This window comes from Numenius arquata, chromosome 2 (genome assembly GCF_964106895.1).
Source record: "Numenius arquata chromosome 2, bNumArq3.hap1.1, whole genome shotgun sequence".
Lineage (NCBI taxonomy): Eukaryota > Metazoa > Chordata > Aves > Charadriiformes > Scolopacidae > Numenius > Numenius arquata.
The window spans coordinates 5396629-5415001 of NC_133577.1; the positions used below are offsets into that span (position 1 = coordinate 5396629).

Sequence of the window (18373 nt, forward strand, 5' to 3'; positions counted from 1 at the left end):
TTTTTCCTGCGAGTTGTGATTCTGATCCAGCTTCTTAATTTAGGCACACAGTGCACGATCACTGGATGTTTGGAACTGGTGGCCCAGAAGCTTTATTAGAACTAGAGCATCTTTAAGTTCAGACAGACACAGATTCATCCAGGCTGTTTTGTTCAGCTTAAGATCATCTCCCTTTTATATAAATCTATTTTGAAATTAAGTTCAGAATTTGGGAATTGACTCTCTGCTTGAGCCAAGCGGAACACAGATCCACAAATCCTATTGATACCCCTCAGGTTTCAAGCCTGTCATTACCCTGACAGGGTAAGAGAATCATAGAATGGTTTGGGTTGGAAGGAACCTTAAAGATCATCCAGTTCCAAGCCCCCTGCCATGGGCAGGGACACCTCCACCAGACCAGGTTGATCAAAGCCCCATCCAGCCTGGCCTTGAACACCTCCAGGGATGGGGCAGCCACAGCTTCTCTGGGCAACCTCTTCCAGTGTCTCACCACCCTCACAGGAAAGAATGTCTTCCTAATATCTCATCTAAATCTCCCCTCTTCCAGTTTAAAACCATTACCCCTCATCCTATGGCTCCACTGCCTGATCAAGAGTCCCTCCCCATCTCTCCTGCAGCCCCTTTAGGGACTGGAAGGGGCTCTAAGGTCTCCCCGGAGCCTTCTCTTCTCCAGGCTGAACAACCCCAACTCTCTCAGCCTGTGTCAGTAAAAGGGAGAGGAGGGGATACACAAGGATGCCTTATTCTTAATGAGGAGGGCAAAAATACCTCTGTGTGTGCACAAAGAAGTTGTTACTTAGCATTTAAGTTCCCAGATTTTCACACTCAGATTTCCTGAGAAGTAACTATTAATTTGGAAACCAACACAGAAAATACTATATACCCCCGAAGCGACTGCTGTTCTCACCACCGCACCATCTGCCACTGCCCGGCCTCACAAGTTACTGCACTCTTGCATCCCGCAGCAGAAAACGGATATGACTCACCCGAGTTAAATTCTTCACGCTTGACATGATGGCTGCTAATTGCTGCAAAACGAGATTAAACAGGTCTGATAAGCAGGTCCGCCTTGGGCTTTGTCAATGGCAACTCCAGGTGGCCTGCGATAGCTATGACTTCATTCTCATTCAACTCAGTTCTACAGCAAAAAAGAATAGCCTTGACTTACTGTTGTTTTGTCACTGTCTACAAGATGACACGAACGCTCAAACTTGACTTCCAAAGGCAAACCAACTTTGCATACGATTCCAGTATCAAAAGCTGCTTTTGTTTTGCCACAACACTGATTTAGAATTACTGCAATACACCCTAATCTCCAGCCATTCTGTAAGAGGTTTTGAAACTTTTCTTCTGATGTGATGTTAAGGATCATAGATGTTCTCCTCCTCTTAACAGAAATGAGTCACTTCTCAATGCCCCAGGACCACGGCGGCAGCACGTCTGATCTAGCCAGCAGCTCACAAACTCCGAGGAAACCTGAATTGTCTCCTCAGCTCCAGCTCCAGTCCACTGCCAAACCTCGGGCAAGTCACTTTATGCTCTATCCCTCTGGTTTCCCTACCCTTAAAATGATAAACTTGCTATTCATTCCCTCTATAAAGCGCTTTAGGATCTAGAGATGAAGTCCACAAGTAGACACATCAATCACCCACAGACAGGCAGGGCCAGCATCGTAGCTGCTAGAAGCAACTTTTGAGATAAAACACGTGAAGCCCTGTAAGTGTTGAATTAGATTCTGAAGTACGTATACATGGACATTCACCCACCTAGCACGGTGTCGAGTGTCATATTTAGGAAAAAAAAATGTTATTCTGGTAGTGGTTTTTGAAACAGACCTAGCGCCTTTGCTACAAATGAGGTTATGCATTTTATATTTTTGAGTAAGACCAAGGACGAAAAGAATAGGAACACAGTCAAACACCTCATTTGAGAAAACCGACTGCAAACTAATCTCTCTCCTAGATTTCCTGAATCACAGCAGACAGAGAAAACCCATGGTAGGTAGACCACAAGGGAACCAAGGAAATTACACTAGAAGCAGCTTATGAATTCGTCAGTTCCAACTGGCTAAATCAGCGGTCCAAGAGAAAGTTTGATGACTGGCATAGGTTAGTCGAGCCAAAATGGTAGGAATGACCATTCGCATACTTAACAGATGATTTAATCTTTATTTTAGTCATTCTGTATTCTACATAAGGGTAAAAATGTTTTCATCCCAAAAAACTTCTGGAATTCAATTAGCATTCCAAGTGGCCTGGTACCAATTAACTAAAATAACTCAGTATGCAAGATCTAACTGCAAGATTCAACGTAGGCTTCAAGCTCCATTCAAACTGAAGTGATGAACTGGTAAGATAACAAGTCATTTATGCTAAAATTAGAATTCTTTTTTTCCTACGACAATTACTGATATGAATAGGAAAGCTACACAGATGCAAGTCGTTGAATAATTGCCAGCGAAATAGATATTCAGCTTTACACCACCTAAATAACCAACACAGATGGTAAGAAATGCATCTCAGTTTGCATTTGTACAGTATTAACACTTCAATTCTCATGCTTCAGCCTCTTCTTCAACTTCGAAAGAGGAGAAAGAGAATCATTTAGGAGTAGGAAACATTAGAGACACTGACCCAAAAAAAGGAAAACACCCACCATCTATTCACACATTCATTTTGGGCACAGTAACCACTCTTTCACTGTGAGGAATACCGAGATTTGGCCAAAAATACCTGGATACAAAGGCCAGAATCTTAAACCATGAAACCTAGGGACCAATTTTGCCAGCATTAAACAAATCATTTACAATAGCACGAGTCCAAATTAAGCTCCTGAAACTTCATTTGTTTCTTTCACAGTCTTCTTCGTTTTCCACACTGAAGGCTTTTCAGTGTAACTGGAGCGACGCAGAGCAGTTATATTATGCTGAAATTAATCACTGAAAAATATTATACCTTTTATCAAAACAGGAACTGAGAGGTGCTCTCTCAGTTATGCCTTACAGTTGGACTGAAAGGCCAGAAGTACTAAAACGGAAAATAAAATTTTTACATCATATTCAGCTGTGACTTTTTGGATGTTATGTGCAGATACAAAGGCAGTGATGATCCGTGCTGGAAAAGATGCACAAACGCTGTACTTGCAATCTAGTTCTAGAAGGTGTTCTTTGGAAAGATTCCTTTTCAACAGATAACACATATTAGCATATCATTTGCTTGATGACTATGGAGGCCCAAGACTTGTAATAGCCACCCACTGCCCTTCGTTCGGTTTAAGGGCTCCAAGAAAGACTGTGAATTCGGAAGCAAAGATAGCTGCTGGAATTGTGCACTCACAGATGTGAGACCTTTAACCCACCTCCCTGAATAGATACGGCACTGCAACGCTGCACGTCCTCAGCTGTCAATGCCAGCTTCAAATCTCTTCAAAGGAGCACACTTGTTACACCTAAACTAGGAAAAAACAGTAAAGCAACGCTGATTGATTAAACATGCCCCAGACCCCACTTCTGCATGAAGACCAATCATAGAATCCTCTAGGTTGGAAGGGACCTTTAAGATCATCAAGTCCAACCATCAACTTAACATTGACAAAAACCATCACTAAACCATGTCCCTCAGCACCACATCTGACCATCTTTTAAATACCTCCAGGGATGATGGTTCAACCACTTCCCTGGGCAGCCTGTTAAATCCAAGACCAAGTGGCATGGGATGGCTTACGTTCATCTTAAAGTCTCCTGGCTCCAGGTTACTGCCTTCAGAGTGGTCACTGGGAACGCTACAGAGACTGTACTAGTTGGCCCAGGCCAAAAGCTTGCCAGAAGCTCTATGAACTTAACAGCATAGATGACCGAGCTCTGGTATCCACAAATATTCTCATTTTCTAGCAGAGATGTGGTCACAAATTTCAATTTGAGGGGCAGAATCTTTTGAACCTTCAGCAGATGAGATGTCCTGAGGTTTTTGTTCCAATCCAGGGCAAAACCCAAACCATGTTTTCAAGCCTTCCCGTAAACTGAAAAAGTTTCTGAAAAAAACACCAGGCTGAGAGCACAAACAGCTGGCAGGGCCAACACACTCCTTCGCCACCCTTGCCGGAAGAGGAAAGGATGTGAGGCAACCCACAACGAGACAGAATCAAGAATAACACGAAACCACACCTTGGGGCAACCTCAACCCCGGTTGCTGCAGCCCTTCTTTTGGCCTGTCCTCTGGACCTCGTGCTCTGCTCGGAGAACTTACCCACCAGAAAACTAACCAGAAATAAATAAAGGGGTGAGTTACCAACCAGGTCGGCTCCTCACCCACCTCATCACATAAGGATCTGAAGACTGAATGCAGCACCAAGAAGTGCGTTAGTCTAGCTTTTCATCCACCCTTGAGCTGCCATGGGACTGCATCTCAAAGAGATACACAACAAACTCAACTCTTCCCACAGTCCTACTTATTTGAGAGGGAGTGCATCCAAAAAAAATAGATATTATGATCTTCTTTCCCTACTTCGCACTGCAGCAGCGTACTCTTAGCAAGAGGATAGTTCTCTTTTCTGATATCGACGTGCACATTGCAGTGATTGCAACCTTATTTTATTTATTTATCAGCATTAAAGATTATTTGAAAACACGCCATGTCGGCTAGGGCTTTTAGTGTTGGAAGCCTGAGACAGCTCTACCGCAAAAGCACGGCTAGAAATTACCACAGCAGGAGCTCTGAGTCAATAGCTTCAATTCCTAATAGATAAGGAATAAATAAATAACCTCTTGTGAATTGAATGAAATCCTGAAGACAGGCACCTGCCAGTTTGCAACCAGCCCCGGCATATACTGGAATCCATTAAGGCTTGGGCAGTCTGCCTACTGGGAAATTTTTCCACCGGAGCTACTATTAAACTACTTGAACAGAGAAGAAATATAAAGACAAAATATCAGGTTGTCAACACACTGATCGCTCAAAGCAGAGACACTTCTGGGACGCTGCAGAAAACAGACCAAAATGCAAGCAGTTAAGCAACAAAAGGGACTGGAAGTTTTCCAGTTACACACCCATCTGGCAGGGTTTGCTCCAGAAGCTCTTGCTTTAGATTAGTCCATTTTCCTAGCGCTTTTATTGCATTTTGGCCTTCTTGCATCAGCTGGAAAAGAGAGATCATGGGTTCTGGTAACGAAATTACTGGCAAGAATCCTTTTTTTGTTGCTTCTTTTGTGGAAGGCTTTTAAGAACGCAGACTTTTAACACTTTCTCCATTCTATGATTTTCCTCAAAATTGTGAAACACGCCCGAACGTGCTGAGCTATTTGAACCAGGTTAAAACTGCTTCACACTTAATGACCCCCACAAACTTCTGTTGCTATTAAAGCTTCATAGGAGTAAGTGCATCTGAGTAAAGCTTCAATACGAGCTGTTTGAGGGGCAGCTGAATCCAGCCCATGGGACACTTGGCAGCTCATCTGCAGAGAATTCTGCCATACACCCCGAGACCGGCCCAGCAAAAAGCCTCAAGCTTCCATCCTCACGCCGAGAGGTTCAGGAGATATCTTCTCTCTCCAGCTACAGATATGGACTCAGCAATGCCGTGTGAAGCTCAGACTTCACCGCTGGAGATGGCCTTCTGCCCCTTGGGCTGTGAGAAGAAGTAAAAGAGGGAGAAGAAAAAAAACAAGCAGTTCTCTGCTCACTCTGATCTAGGGATAGGAAAGAACATAATCCCTCAAGAACAGACCAGAAGTTGCAAGACCCCAGCACTTCCTCAAAGATAACAGCGTTGGCCGCATCAGCCTGCTCTCACGACAAGGGTAATTCCTTTTCTCCCACCCTCCTCTTCAAGCTGCAGCACCAGAGAACATGCTCTCTCTCCCCTTTACCAGCACCCTTTTAAAAAAAAAATAAAAAATAAAAAATCCTGCTTTATACAGCAATGCTATAACTGTACAGGATATTTTGGAAGTGCCCCTTTTTTTCTGGTTTGCCCCTGCAATCCCCCTGTGCAACATGCGCTATCCCCAGAGCTGTTCCTCCCGGTTAATAAATCAGGAAAATCCCCAAATTCAATGACGAGCCTGAAAGACATAAAAGGAATAATAATTTAAAAAAAAAAAAAAAAAAAAAAAAAAAAGGACTCCAGCAGAAATAAGATGAAACTAGAACCACCAGGGTTTTGAGTTAAACAGTCTCAAAATAAAAAAAATAAATTTTTAAGTTCTGTTCCTCTCCTAATTAGCATCCACTCATTAAAAAAAAAAAAAAAAAAACAGTCGCGAAAGGTAGAGTCACACAGGCTTCACAGTCTTGAAATGTAAATAACATACAAATATTGAATGGATTAATCAGGGAAGTTTACCTCCTGAAATAAGTTTAATCATCGTAAGCAAACAAAACAGCTTCCGCGCAGCAGTTTGCCTGATTTGCAAGGTCACTGAAAACCCTCCTCAGAAACTACAGGTGAAAGGACTCCCAGTGTCATATGGAGTATATTTATTATTACATGAAGCACCAGTGGAGTTGAGCCCCGCAGAAAACAAAAATTGAAACTGACCTCCAGGAAACAGAGAGCATAAATAAACAGGACTTGAGTTTATTTACACAGGTAACAACCACTTCTTTTCTGGTGAAAGTGATGGGGACAGTGTCACTGCGCCTTTTGCAATCGCCAAAGGGTAATTCCTTGACCCAGGAACGGAGACGGTGTTCGGAACTGACCGAATTCCGCTCCTAAGGAGACCTGGAAGCATTCCCAGCTCTTCACACCAACCGCCTGGCAAAAACTGCTCATTTCCAACTGCGATCTGGAAGCCGAGGTTTGTTCAGGAGGCCAGTAGCTCCTGCCCTTCCCCACAGATGCCACACGTCACTTCCACCGGTGGCACCGGCTGCAAGGAACGATGACAGGATGGAGCACACAACCAAGAACCCGGCTTTCACCGGCACGCCACGTTATTGCCAGCGTGCGGAAGCAGAACCGGTGGTCACCATTCAGATTAAAATCAACCCATTTTCATATGAATCATCCCTAAGGTTTCTGGAGGAAGGCTGAGAAACCTTATCTTAGATAACGCACTGAAAGGCAGTGATAAACCCATAAAACACAAAATTATGGCACACATCTGGCATGATTTCCCTCAGAGATATTTTTCCAGATGGAAAAACCAGGGCCATCGTGCTTTTAAAAGCGTGTGTAGCTGTAAAAATCACATTTAAAGCAGAGCAGTGTAAGCAGGAGCTTTTAATCTTCTGGGTGTGCCTCCACGGTGGAGTTAAATGAAGCACTTTGCTACTGTGTCAACATAACTGGATAAATTTATCCCAAGCACAAGGGGCCCCACTTCAGAACCACAAATGAATTCCGACAGCGGTACAAGCGTTCCTTTCCTCTCCGGACATCTCCCAGTCTTCCTTGTTCGCACCCAGGGCTTTCTGTGATAGGGTCAGGACGGCTGACTTGGGCTCTCTGGCACGTCGCAGAACACACGCCTGTTGGAAGTCCCTAAGGTCCACGGGAAGGTGCCGAAGGAATTCAGCGACTGACCCTGCATCTTCACACTTCACAGACCGCAGGGTTCCGTCTGCAGTCCCTCGTGAGCCAGAAAGATTGTACTGAAAGCAGCACTATACCTGTGTCCGACAGGTATTGCGTGAAGGGAAAGAGGTCATTCTGCCCCTCTACTCCACTCTGGTGAGACACCACCAGAAGTCCTGTGTCCAGCTCTGGCGTCCTCAACACAAGAAGGACATGGACCTGTTGAAACAGGTCCAGAGGAAGGCCACGAAGATGATCCAAGGGCTGGAGTACCTCTCCTATGAAGACAGGCTGAGAGAGTTGGGGTTGTTCAGCCTGGAGAAGAGAAGGCTCCAGGGAGACCTTAGAGCCCCTTCTAGTACCTGAAGGGCCTACAGGAGAGATGGGGAGGGACTCTTGATCAGGGAGGGGAGCCACAGGATGAGGGGTAATGGTTTCAAACTGAAAGAAGGGAAATTTAGATTACGTATTAGGAAGAAATTCTTTGCTTTGAGTGTGGTGAGACACTGGAACAGGTTGCTCAGAGAAGCTGTGGCTGCCCCATCCCTGGAGGTGTTCAAGGCCAGGCTGGATGGGGCTTTGAGCAACCTGGTCTGGTGGGAGGTGTCCCTGCCCATGGCAGGGCAGGGTTGGAACTCAATGATCTTTAAGGTCCTTTCCAACCCAAACCATTCTATGACTCTTGAGTCTATGAAAGAAGATCAGATAAAACTCTCTGCAAGAGCTGTGGATAACTCTTCTGTTGAGACATCCCTGAAGAGCCATCTTCACCACTCAAAGCACCGGCTGCTTACTCACCCGGAGTGCGCTCTCTGCAAGAGACTTCCACTGATGCCATCAGCAAGCAAGTCCCAGAGCAACTCATTTACTTTATTACAGTAAGGGAGAAATGCGGAGCCAGATTTTTCCAAGGGCATCTAGTTCCTAAATCAAAACGTACGTTTCTTGTGGGACTTGAAAGAGTGCTGATTCCCACTGACTTCAAATGACTCAGCCTGTGGGAAATCTTTAAAGCCCCATGCCACATCTAAATGTATCCCAAAAGTTATGAATAAAGGTGGATGCAATTTAGAAGGGAATTCAACTCTGGCATTCCGTTGTTAGTAGCTGATGAGCAGCTCTTCGTAACTGAAAGAGGTATGATATCTGCTCCAGTCAAGGAATAAATTTGGTCCCAGAGGAAAAAAAAAAAAAAAAGGAATATACACTAAAAAGCAGCAGCCCGTGCTTGTTTGCCAAGCTCAGCCTGAGGTTCATCTTCTCTTGGAATACAAACAATTACAAACTTCTTACAGAAATCTACCCGTCACCAATTACCAGAAATTTCCCCAATTGTCAAAAGAGATGCTGCTGTCACCGCTCACACACACGTTCTGCCGCACAAAACGGCTTCACTGGCTGCTGCATAGGTCTATCTCATCCCAACAAACACTGCATTTCTGAGAGTGTCTGTACCAATATAAACCCCCCCAGAGGCCATGCAAAATAAGCAGTAGGAGACTACTGTGGACAGTGGACGTTCAGGGACGATCTAAAGCAGGGAGCTTATGATGAAAGACGGGAAACCCAGCAATAACTTCCATTTTATTAACCACAAATGTATAAAACCCCTATCGATGTTGAGCCGTTGGATTTTTTTTTAGTCTCTTTGGGTATAACTTACAAACGCAACTTGCAGGTTGCCCGTGCATGCGGACAGAGAAGTTCTAAAAGGCAACTGGTCCAAAGGGCTGGGGGAAAAAAAAAAAGGAACAACTTTTAGAATACTAGCCCTACAGAATACACTTAAAACTCAGCTCTTCTCTATCGAGAGACAAAAGAAACTCAACTGCCATAAAACTGAAATTTTCACTTGCTTACCTTAATTTTATTTAAGGTCATAATAGACGGGAACATTTACTGAGGATAATGGTGCTAAATTATGTATTAAGGCCTTTTCTGGTTTTCACCCAATCCTTTAGGCTTTAACACAATTTGTTTCACTCGATCATCACTTACTACATACACAGCTTTTTGTACTGTGCTTCTTCACTATAGAAAGTGACTAAAGAGAGAAGTCAAATTCTTCTCAGGACTGCGGTAAATTCAGGAGTCATTTCTGTATGACACATCCTGTTCGGAGCTACAGAAATGCAAACTGCAGAAAAAACATATATCTGTCACAGGCTTTCTTCTGCATTACTCTCAAAAAGCATTTATCTAGCTCCATTCAGCCTTCTCCCCACTGGGAAATATACTTTCATGATGTCTGCTCATACGGATGCCTCACGATGAGTTTTACATCTTTACCGTATTTCAAGAGACCCTAATAATTTCATAACCCACATTTCTCCTGCAACTTCAAATACCACGCAGTACATAGTATTTGAAAACTAGCTCTGATGCACTTAACAGAGAAGGCAACATTTCAAAAGCCTGTAACGTCCAATAATCCAACCGAAGCCTGGATGGGGACTATCCATCCAGGTGTCTCACTGGGAGATTTGGTCAATAAGCACTGCAAGAGCACATCCTTAATATTATCTATATTCTAGAAATGGCTGGAAATTCACAGCGGCATCAGGGCTTCTGTGCCCAGGGAACCCACACGAGATGCTCTACAAGCATCTTGTCTGAGGGAGAGGCCCAAGGAAGCTCCTGCTGCACAGCAGAGCTACAAACTGCTATGACGGGCCAGTGACTAAGCTTAAAAGAGAACCCAGGTCTCACAGCCCACATACTTCCATTGCTGGACGAGCTATACATTTTATAACCAGATTCCAATGTGGGTACTGTGTGCATAACTTCCATCAGTCGATAGGAGGCTGAGGGACCAGTATCCCATCGGTTTCTGTATGAGGAGCACAGCAGTTGCATGGAGGGCACGTGTGGAGTGGATGTATTTGTGAAAATGTTGTTCCAAATCCCAAAATTTCTACATAAATTCAGAAGTTCTCCACTAGCACTAACTACAAAGAGACAAAAGAAACTTTACGGGCCACGAAAATGATCAGAGGGCTGGAGCACCTCTCCTATGAAGACAGGCTGAGAGAGTTGGGGTTGTTCAGCCTGGAGAAGAAAAGGCTCCGGGGAGACCTTAGAGCCCCTTCCAGTACCTGAAGGGCCTACAGGAGAGATGGGGAGGGACTCTTCATCAGGGAGGGGAGCAATAGGATGAGGGGTAACAGTTTTAAACTGAAAGAAGGGAAATTCAGATTAGCTACTAGGAAGAAATTCTTTCCTGTGAGGGTGGTGAGACACTGGAACAGGTTGCCCAGAGAAGCTGTGGCTGCCCCATCCCTGGAGGGGTTCAAGGCCAGGCTGGATGGGGCTTTGAGCAACTTGGTCTGGTGGGAGGTGTCCCTGCCCAGGGCAGGGGGGTTGGAACTGGATGATCTTTAAGGTCCCTACCAACCCAAACCATTCTATGATTCTATCAGGATTGTATTTTTTTTCCCAGACTCGTCCTCCTCATCATTGTTGTTGTAGATGTACAACACATTCCCGTGCTTCAGAATGAAATATCGTTTACGTTGAAGATGTGCTATGCATTTATTTTAGGTTTCTAATGCTGCCTTCTGACAGAATCTGGAATCAAAAGGAACTTTATAACCCACCTCATCTAAATGTTACAATATACACATCAGACACAAACATTCTGTACTCATAACACCTCACATCCTGACATGTCTATCTTGAAAGTATGGCTATAGTCATCAACTCCATGCTGCACAACACCTGCATTATTAAATTACTCGGCATTTCTTGCTCCAGCTCATCCCTTGCAACATAGCGCTGCTGAAACGCAAAGCTCTTTCAACATGAGTTCTGCTGACAGTGGGACTAGACTTTTTTTAGTAATTGCTCTTGACTCTGAAATCGGACAAGACAGGATAATTTTTTTCCTGCTGTGTTAACGAGAACTATCATCTGGAACAGGGATTCTCCACTCACGATGCTATAGAAAGAGTAGCGGTGATTCAGCAGCACCTGGGGGAATGGGGCAAGGGGGGGAGGACGTGTCAAAACAGTAAAACAAGCGATGGATGCGAGTGCTGCATAATCCCAGAAAGCACATGCACTATTTCAAGTGTCTGACAAAACTCTGTTAGTGAAATTAATAAAATAATAATTAGGAAGTACAGAGAAAGAAGTTGTTAAAAATCCTAATTATTCCGAGAGACAACATAGAGTAGACTAAATCTTGCAGTTACTCTCTCTCCGGCAGCGTTGGGTTTTTTTTTTTTGCTCCTACAAAGATAGCTAACAGGGTAGGAAGCACACTGCTTTTTACCACGGAAAACATTCACAGCAACCGCTAGAACCAAGAACATCACCCCTTTGGGGTTTAGGAGGAGAGTTTGCATTAGTGTGTCACAATCACAGAACTTCCAGGAAATTTACATAAAGGCATAAATGACCTCAAAAAAAAAAAAAAAAAAAAAAACAAACCACAACAATTTAACATCATAGAATTTAGCATATTTAGAAAAAAATAGGAAGAAACTGCAAGAATGCAGGTGAGCCCTGGTGCAGCTTTACTGCATTTCTGTGTGTCTGTGCATGTTTATAATAAACGCACAATCCACAAACGTTCTGCAAAGTCTGCAGAAGCAGTTTAGGCGTGGAACATCTTCCAAGCAAAGTTCACTTTCTCACAAGTGACTGCACCGGCTCTCTGAAGATTTTGTCATTTTGGGTGCCAAGATTCTCCCCGAACACGTTGCACAATGTGTTTCTAAGCCCCTTAAGCCGACACTGACGATTTCTAGCCCAAGCCTGCACGAATCCTAACAGCAACAATGCGGAATTCCAGACACAAAGATAAGAGACAAAAACAACTTCATTATCTGTTATTCGATGAACTCTGTTTTAGTCAATCATTGCTGTTCTGGGGAATTACGTCAATAGCCCCACACAACAGTGTTAGTATAGAGTATTATCATAAGGGCCATTGATTCATGAAACGAGCATAAGAAGCTGAAGAAAATTCTCTTCATGTTTCCTTGAAACAGCTGATCAAGCCCAAATACACCGAATTTTGCAAGAAATTAGATTAGATTTTCCTCTCCTCACTTTACTGTTTGCTTAAGTGGAGTAAAATGCGATAAATGTTGAAAACTCTATTTTTGTCAGGCACTTTTCCAACAGTTTCTAGAGCTGCTTTGACACTTGCTTCTCAAGAAGCAATTTATTCTTTTGGCTGAAAAAGCAGAGTTTAAACCATGCGAGCAGAAATGCTACAATAGGCTCATTCTTAACCTTCGGTGTTTGAATGGTTCAGTTATACATAGCTAAGACCTACTCACTAATCATATGCATTCCTAATTATGTCTCAGCATTTAAAGGACCGTCAGTTGACCGAAGCTGGCAGAAGAAGATTATTAGTAGGCTAAGCTACATTTAGAGCGGATGATAAGTATTTACATCTGAGATTAAGTTTTATTTAATACTCCTTGAAGTTCTCTTTGAAGCAGTGAAAGGCACGAAGCGAACCTACATCAGAGATCACCAGGAGTTCAGACGATGTTACACAAAGCAGAAACAAGATATTAAAAAGGGAAGTTTTGTACAAGGCAGAAACAAGATATAAAAAAGGGAAGTCTTGATGACGGATGGATACATTATACTGTAGCGCTCACCCCCCCAGTCACAGTTGATTTATATGGGTTACAAAAGTTGAGAGGTTTATTGTTTTATTTCATTCAAACACAGTTTTGAGCTTGATTTTCCAAACCTTCACGAAATCACATCACTCCTTACTCTTTTAACGTAGCTGGCCTTTATGTTGAGTCCAGTTAAACTTGATAACTTGAATAAGACCAACTAACCATCACTTAATTTGAAAGTAGTTTTACTGCAAACTTCTTATTCGACATTCAGTCACGCAGTACTATTTTCATACACTGCATTTTTTAAAATAATGTAGTGTGCAGACATTATTTATCAATATTATTAATACTGTCTTTGATCACTGAAAGCACACAGCAAGAGAGGACTGGAAGGGGGACAGGAGTTTAGGTCACCTACAAACGCTCCGCCCCGCCACCCTGTTAAAGCAATTAAAAATAATATAAAAATCTGTGCAATAGTTACACCCTTCATGACCGTATTGATTTTGTTCCCTACATTGCTCCCCATCTGCATTCTTCAGCTTACACACTTTCTACTTTTTAATGCTGCTCTGTTCCTAACCTGAGGAAAGCTTCGGGAGAACAACTAATTCTTAAAAATAGTCAGAGCGCGTATAAAATGCAAGAGGAATAAAGAAACAAGTGTGAAAACTCACAGATCCTTCTAGACCTACATTCAGCCCCAGAGCCAGCAGCACAGCCCAGTTTTGGGACCACAGCTAGTTTATGACATAAAGAGCGTATGTGGAGCAGACACAAACTTCTCCATCCTGCTCTCTTCAGTCCAGGAGCCGGATGCTTCTCTCCTAGTTCCTTACACATTTAAGGGCTTTGCTACTAAAGCCGAATGGCAAAGCATTTTCCTCGTTTTGCAATACTTTGATTAAACTCCCACAGCCAAACAGGACTGAAATAAAAAAAAATAAAAAAAAAAAAAAAAAGGAACGTTTTCACATTTACACAGTTTGCTCAAAAGCCATTGAAATAAGCAAATGCTATTACATAAGTGTGCAGTTATGTAGCACTACGTGCCAGACGCCTACTGCCAGAATTAAAAGGGGCCCACTTCAAGTCAAATCTCCCATTACAAGAAAAGCCTCCGTGAACCACCGGGAGCCCGCCTGTTGCGCGGCTCCGAGTCTAAAAATTAACCAACGCCAAGAGGCACAAAAACACGACAGATAATTCAACTCGGCCAGCCTCCCTACACGACAGCTTCCACGGCGGAACCAAAAGAGCCTCGCGGAGTTTCACCTGTCCTGGAAAGAAGAGCTGTCGGGGTGTTTGAAATCCGCAGTCCCTCTTATCCGTACGTGGAAAGCCTAGGATCTATAGCTCTACGGCCTTCCTATCTCCACCCGGGAGGACAGCTCCTCTGACTCTGAGCGCGTCACCTCTAATGACACAGCTCTGCAACAGGCACAAGGAATACGCCGCGACTGCACGCTCCAGAAATCGCCCACCTCGCTGAACTGAAAGCAGCAGCCCACGAGGCAGAGTTTGCCCAGTTTCAGAGAGATGACACCCATCTGCATGTCCACGCTGAAGAGCATTTTTGGGGGTTTTTATGTGGGAACTGGCTACAAAACAGCCACAAGGTTTTTTGGTTTGTTTTTTTTTTATTATTTCTTTGGGTTTGGTTTCTTTCTTTCTCTTGGCTCCTCCTCAGGAGGGGAGGAAACTACAATATCAGCAAAAACCTGAAATGCTTTTTTTTTTGCATGTATTTCACATACACCAAAACCATACCACACAGTAACCTTAAAATTGTAGGTCAGATCAGTTTCACGGAATCAGGGAATTGTCAGAGTTGGAAGGGACCTCTAGAGATCATCCAGTCCAACTCCCCTGCCAAAGCAGGGTTGCCCAGAGCACATCACTCAGGACTGCATCCAGGCAGGTCTTGAAAATCTCCAGAGAAGGGGACTCCACGACCTCCCTGGGCAGCCTGTTCCAGGGCTCTGGCACCCTCACCGGAAAGAAGTTCTTCCTCATATTTGAGTGGAACTTCCCATGTTCCAGCTTGTGCCCGTTGCCCCTCGTCCTATCGCTAGAAACCACTGAAAAGAGTCCAGCTCCATCATCCTTCAACCCACCCTTTAGGTACTGGGTACGAAGCGACAAAGTTTCCTGCTTCTGATTTTTTTTTAAGGCAAAAAGACTAATTCACTACCATAAGCTTAGTTTTATGAAGTCTTTACAAATCTAGTAAGCAGGCTTTTTTTATTCTACGTTCACACATCTCAGTCAATAACATAAAAAAGATGGGGGGAATTTTTCTGTTATTATTTTTAAAAATGGGGCCAGGCAAATCGTCACACACAACCTCGGCTCACCGCACCTCCCGGTGAAGGTGTGACGATTTTATCGCTGGGAAAGTTGGCAAAATGGGGTGAAGGGATGCAACAGAGGGCATTCACACCAACTACCCGGATGGGTGGGCGCAGCTCTTTGTTCAAGCCCATCCATCATAAACGTTTTACGCGACCAGCACCCGAAGCACAAAGTTCCAAGAAGCCCAAACGCGCAGAGCGTCCCAGATACCGTGTCAGCGCAAAAGAAATTGCTTGGCCGGTGCCAAACCTGCTTTCCAAAGCTCCCGGGGCCTCGCAGCTCCTGCCTGTTCCAGGCAGCGTGTTAGTAAGAAACTTGCATCCCTGCACTTTGTTGGGAGAGCGGGAGAAAAACAGCCAGGTCATGTTTAATCCAGGGGTAAAAAGTCACAAGTGCTGATTCACAGCACGCTTGCCGACGGGGAGTTTCTTCTCCAAAACACATCAGCGGTGGGGTGGGGGGGGGGGGGGGGAATAGAGGGGGGGACGGGACGGACAAAAACAGGTTCTGACGCACTTTTGCCTCCCCACCGACCCGCCCCGAGGCTGTCACCCAAGCCCGGGGGGAGCGGGGCCGCCCCCGGGGCGCAGCGCCCGGAGGGTTCCGCGGCCGGAGCCGACCCCGCGGGGGCGGGGAAGAGCCGCGCCTGCTCCCGGGGCGGCCCGGGCCAAAGGAGGCGAGGGCGAACCCCGGGGCTCCCGCTGCCGCCCTGGCCGTCGCTCTGCTCTCACCTGCGTTGTAGAAACGGTCCAGCACCGCCGTCTCGCCGAAGTCCAGCTTGCCGAAGTGCAGGGTCTCCAGGGCGGCCCCCACCACCTCGCACGCCTCCCGCAGGCTCTGCAGGGCGCCGCTCTCCGCCGCCAGCAGCGGCCCCTGGCTCGCCTCGTTGATCACGTAGGTGACGGCCGTCCGACGGCCGCCACCCTTGGCCCGCGATGCGATGCCCGGGCAAGCACCGGCGGCAGCGGCGGCGGCCCCGTCCTCAGCCCAGAGGGGGCCGGCCGGCGGCCCGGCCAAGTCGGAGAGGAGGCTGCGGGCACCGGCTTCGGCCCCCTGAGCCCGCCTGCCCGGCGCCTCCTCTCCGGGAGGGCTGGGCACCGGCAAGCTGATGATCCCCTCGCCGCTGTCACTCATCCCGGCGTGGGGGCAGCCGCTGCCGCCGCGGCGCGTCCCGGGCTCTGTTGCTCTGGCTGGGGTTAGGCGGATGCCATTCTGCACCGGCCACCCCGGAACGGTCCCGCCGAGCTGCTGGAGGGGTGAAGCGGCCGGTGCGAGGCGAGGGGTTCCCCCTCGGGCGCTAGCGGAGGCTGCCGGAGGCGGGCAGACGAGCACAGCCTCCTTCGGTGTCTGCCGCCGGCACCATGGCGCGCCGCTCCCTTCTCCCCCGCACCTGCAGGGACAACCCGGCGAGGCGAGCCGACCTCCGGGCAGTCCGGTCCCTCCTTCTTCCCGCCGCTCCCGGGGAACCTCCGACCGCTTCGCTCTCCCGGGCGAAATCACTCGGCCGCGGGGAGGAACCACTTGTGGGACCGATCGCTCACCGGCGCCCCCGCCTCGGCCGAGCGGCGGCGGCGGCAGGGGCGGGGCCAACACATGGCCACGCCCCCTCCCCCGGGGCGGGAGTGACCACGCCCCCTCGGCGCTCCGGCCTCTTGCTCCCCCCTCCGGCGTGGGAGTGGGGGTCCCGCCTGGGAGTTTTCCGGCTGGAAAACTGCCCCTGTGCGTTGATTAAATTACTTCGGCTTCTTCCATCCGCCTGGAATTTGCCCGTCCAGAGCCCTCGAACGTTGGATAATGAAGCGAGATGTCTCGTGGTGGGAAGGGAAAGGGGTGGGAGCGAGGAGCAGAGGCGGTGTGGCGGCCACCCGGTGGGGGGGACAGCGTCCTTTGCCATCTGAAATCAGGCGTAACGCCAACACCCCAAACTTTGAGATTGTTGGCAGGCCGAGAGCGAAGCTCCGAGGAACTGGAAATGGATTTGAAAAGGGAAAGGGCGTTGAGAGTTCTGCAGTCTGGTTTTGGACAGAAGCAGTGTGAAATCGGACGATTTATTCAACTTATTTTAGGAGGTGTTTCTATTAAACAGGTCCAGGAGAAAAGGAGGGAATACAGCACTCTACATATTTATAGTTACGCTTATATGTCATAATCACTAGGTCCTTCCCGTTTAAATTGATCTCGTTAAGGCTCATCAACTTGTTGGCACGAAGCCCCGCTCCTGTATCCCATTGTTTTCCCTTGACTTCCGGAGACACGAGGATCAATTTGGGAATAATTAGAAAAATTAGTCAGGGCAGTACCTTCGGGAGCTGTGTTTGCTTTTGCCTTGAGCAGTCCCCTTCTTTGGACGAGATACGCCTGGCATTTGCTTCTGCTGATAAGGAACGGGCAAACGGGGTGGGAAGATGACGAGCAAACTAAAGGCTAATTGGCAGAGAAAAGTTAATATTTGCTAATCTGCCAGATACAGTAGGTTATTGTTTCTTGCTCCGGTCTGAAGAGCAATCTGTGTTTTTTCTAAATAATGCCGGTTTTTTCCACAAAACGCAGAATCGGTGTTAATCCATTCGGCTCCGCGGTGACATCACCTTACAGGAAGCAAGAACAATATGTCTCTGTTGTGCTGGAGAACAGCCCGTGTTTGTGGAGCGCAGAAGGAAGTCCCAGGCTGGAAGGGGACGGAAGCCACACGCTATTCCACTTAGCCTGACCGACCGGTGAGCTTTGCTTCAGTCTTAGCACCGCGTCTACTCCCAATCCAAGCCAGTTTTGATATTGATTGGGCTGGGAGGGACGTTGGGCCCTAAACTGGGGGAAAAAAAGAATCAAAACGCTGTTGAAACTGGAAAAAGAAACACAAATTGCCCACGTTTTTATGAAGTGAAAACATACCTTTTAATCAGTTAACTCTT

General features: G+C 46.3%; 1 protein-coding gene across 1 annotated transcript in view; it reads right to left on the bottom strand.

The window, feature by feature from the left end:
• MAP3K5 (mitogen-activated protein kinase kinase kinase 5) overlaps positions 1 to 17020 on the bottom strand; it is a 111296-nt gene extending 94276 nt beyond the window's left edge. The window contains exon 1 of the mRNA XM_074144539.1: positions 16193 to 17020. Coding sequence (XP_074000640.1) covers positions 16193 to 16595 — 403 coding nt within the window. The 5' untranslated portion in view covers positions 16596 to 17020. The remainder of the gene's footprint in view (positions 1 to 16192) is intronic.
• Positions 17021 to 18373: the final 1353 nt, after the last annotated feature.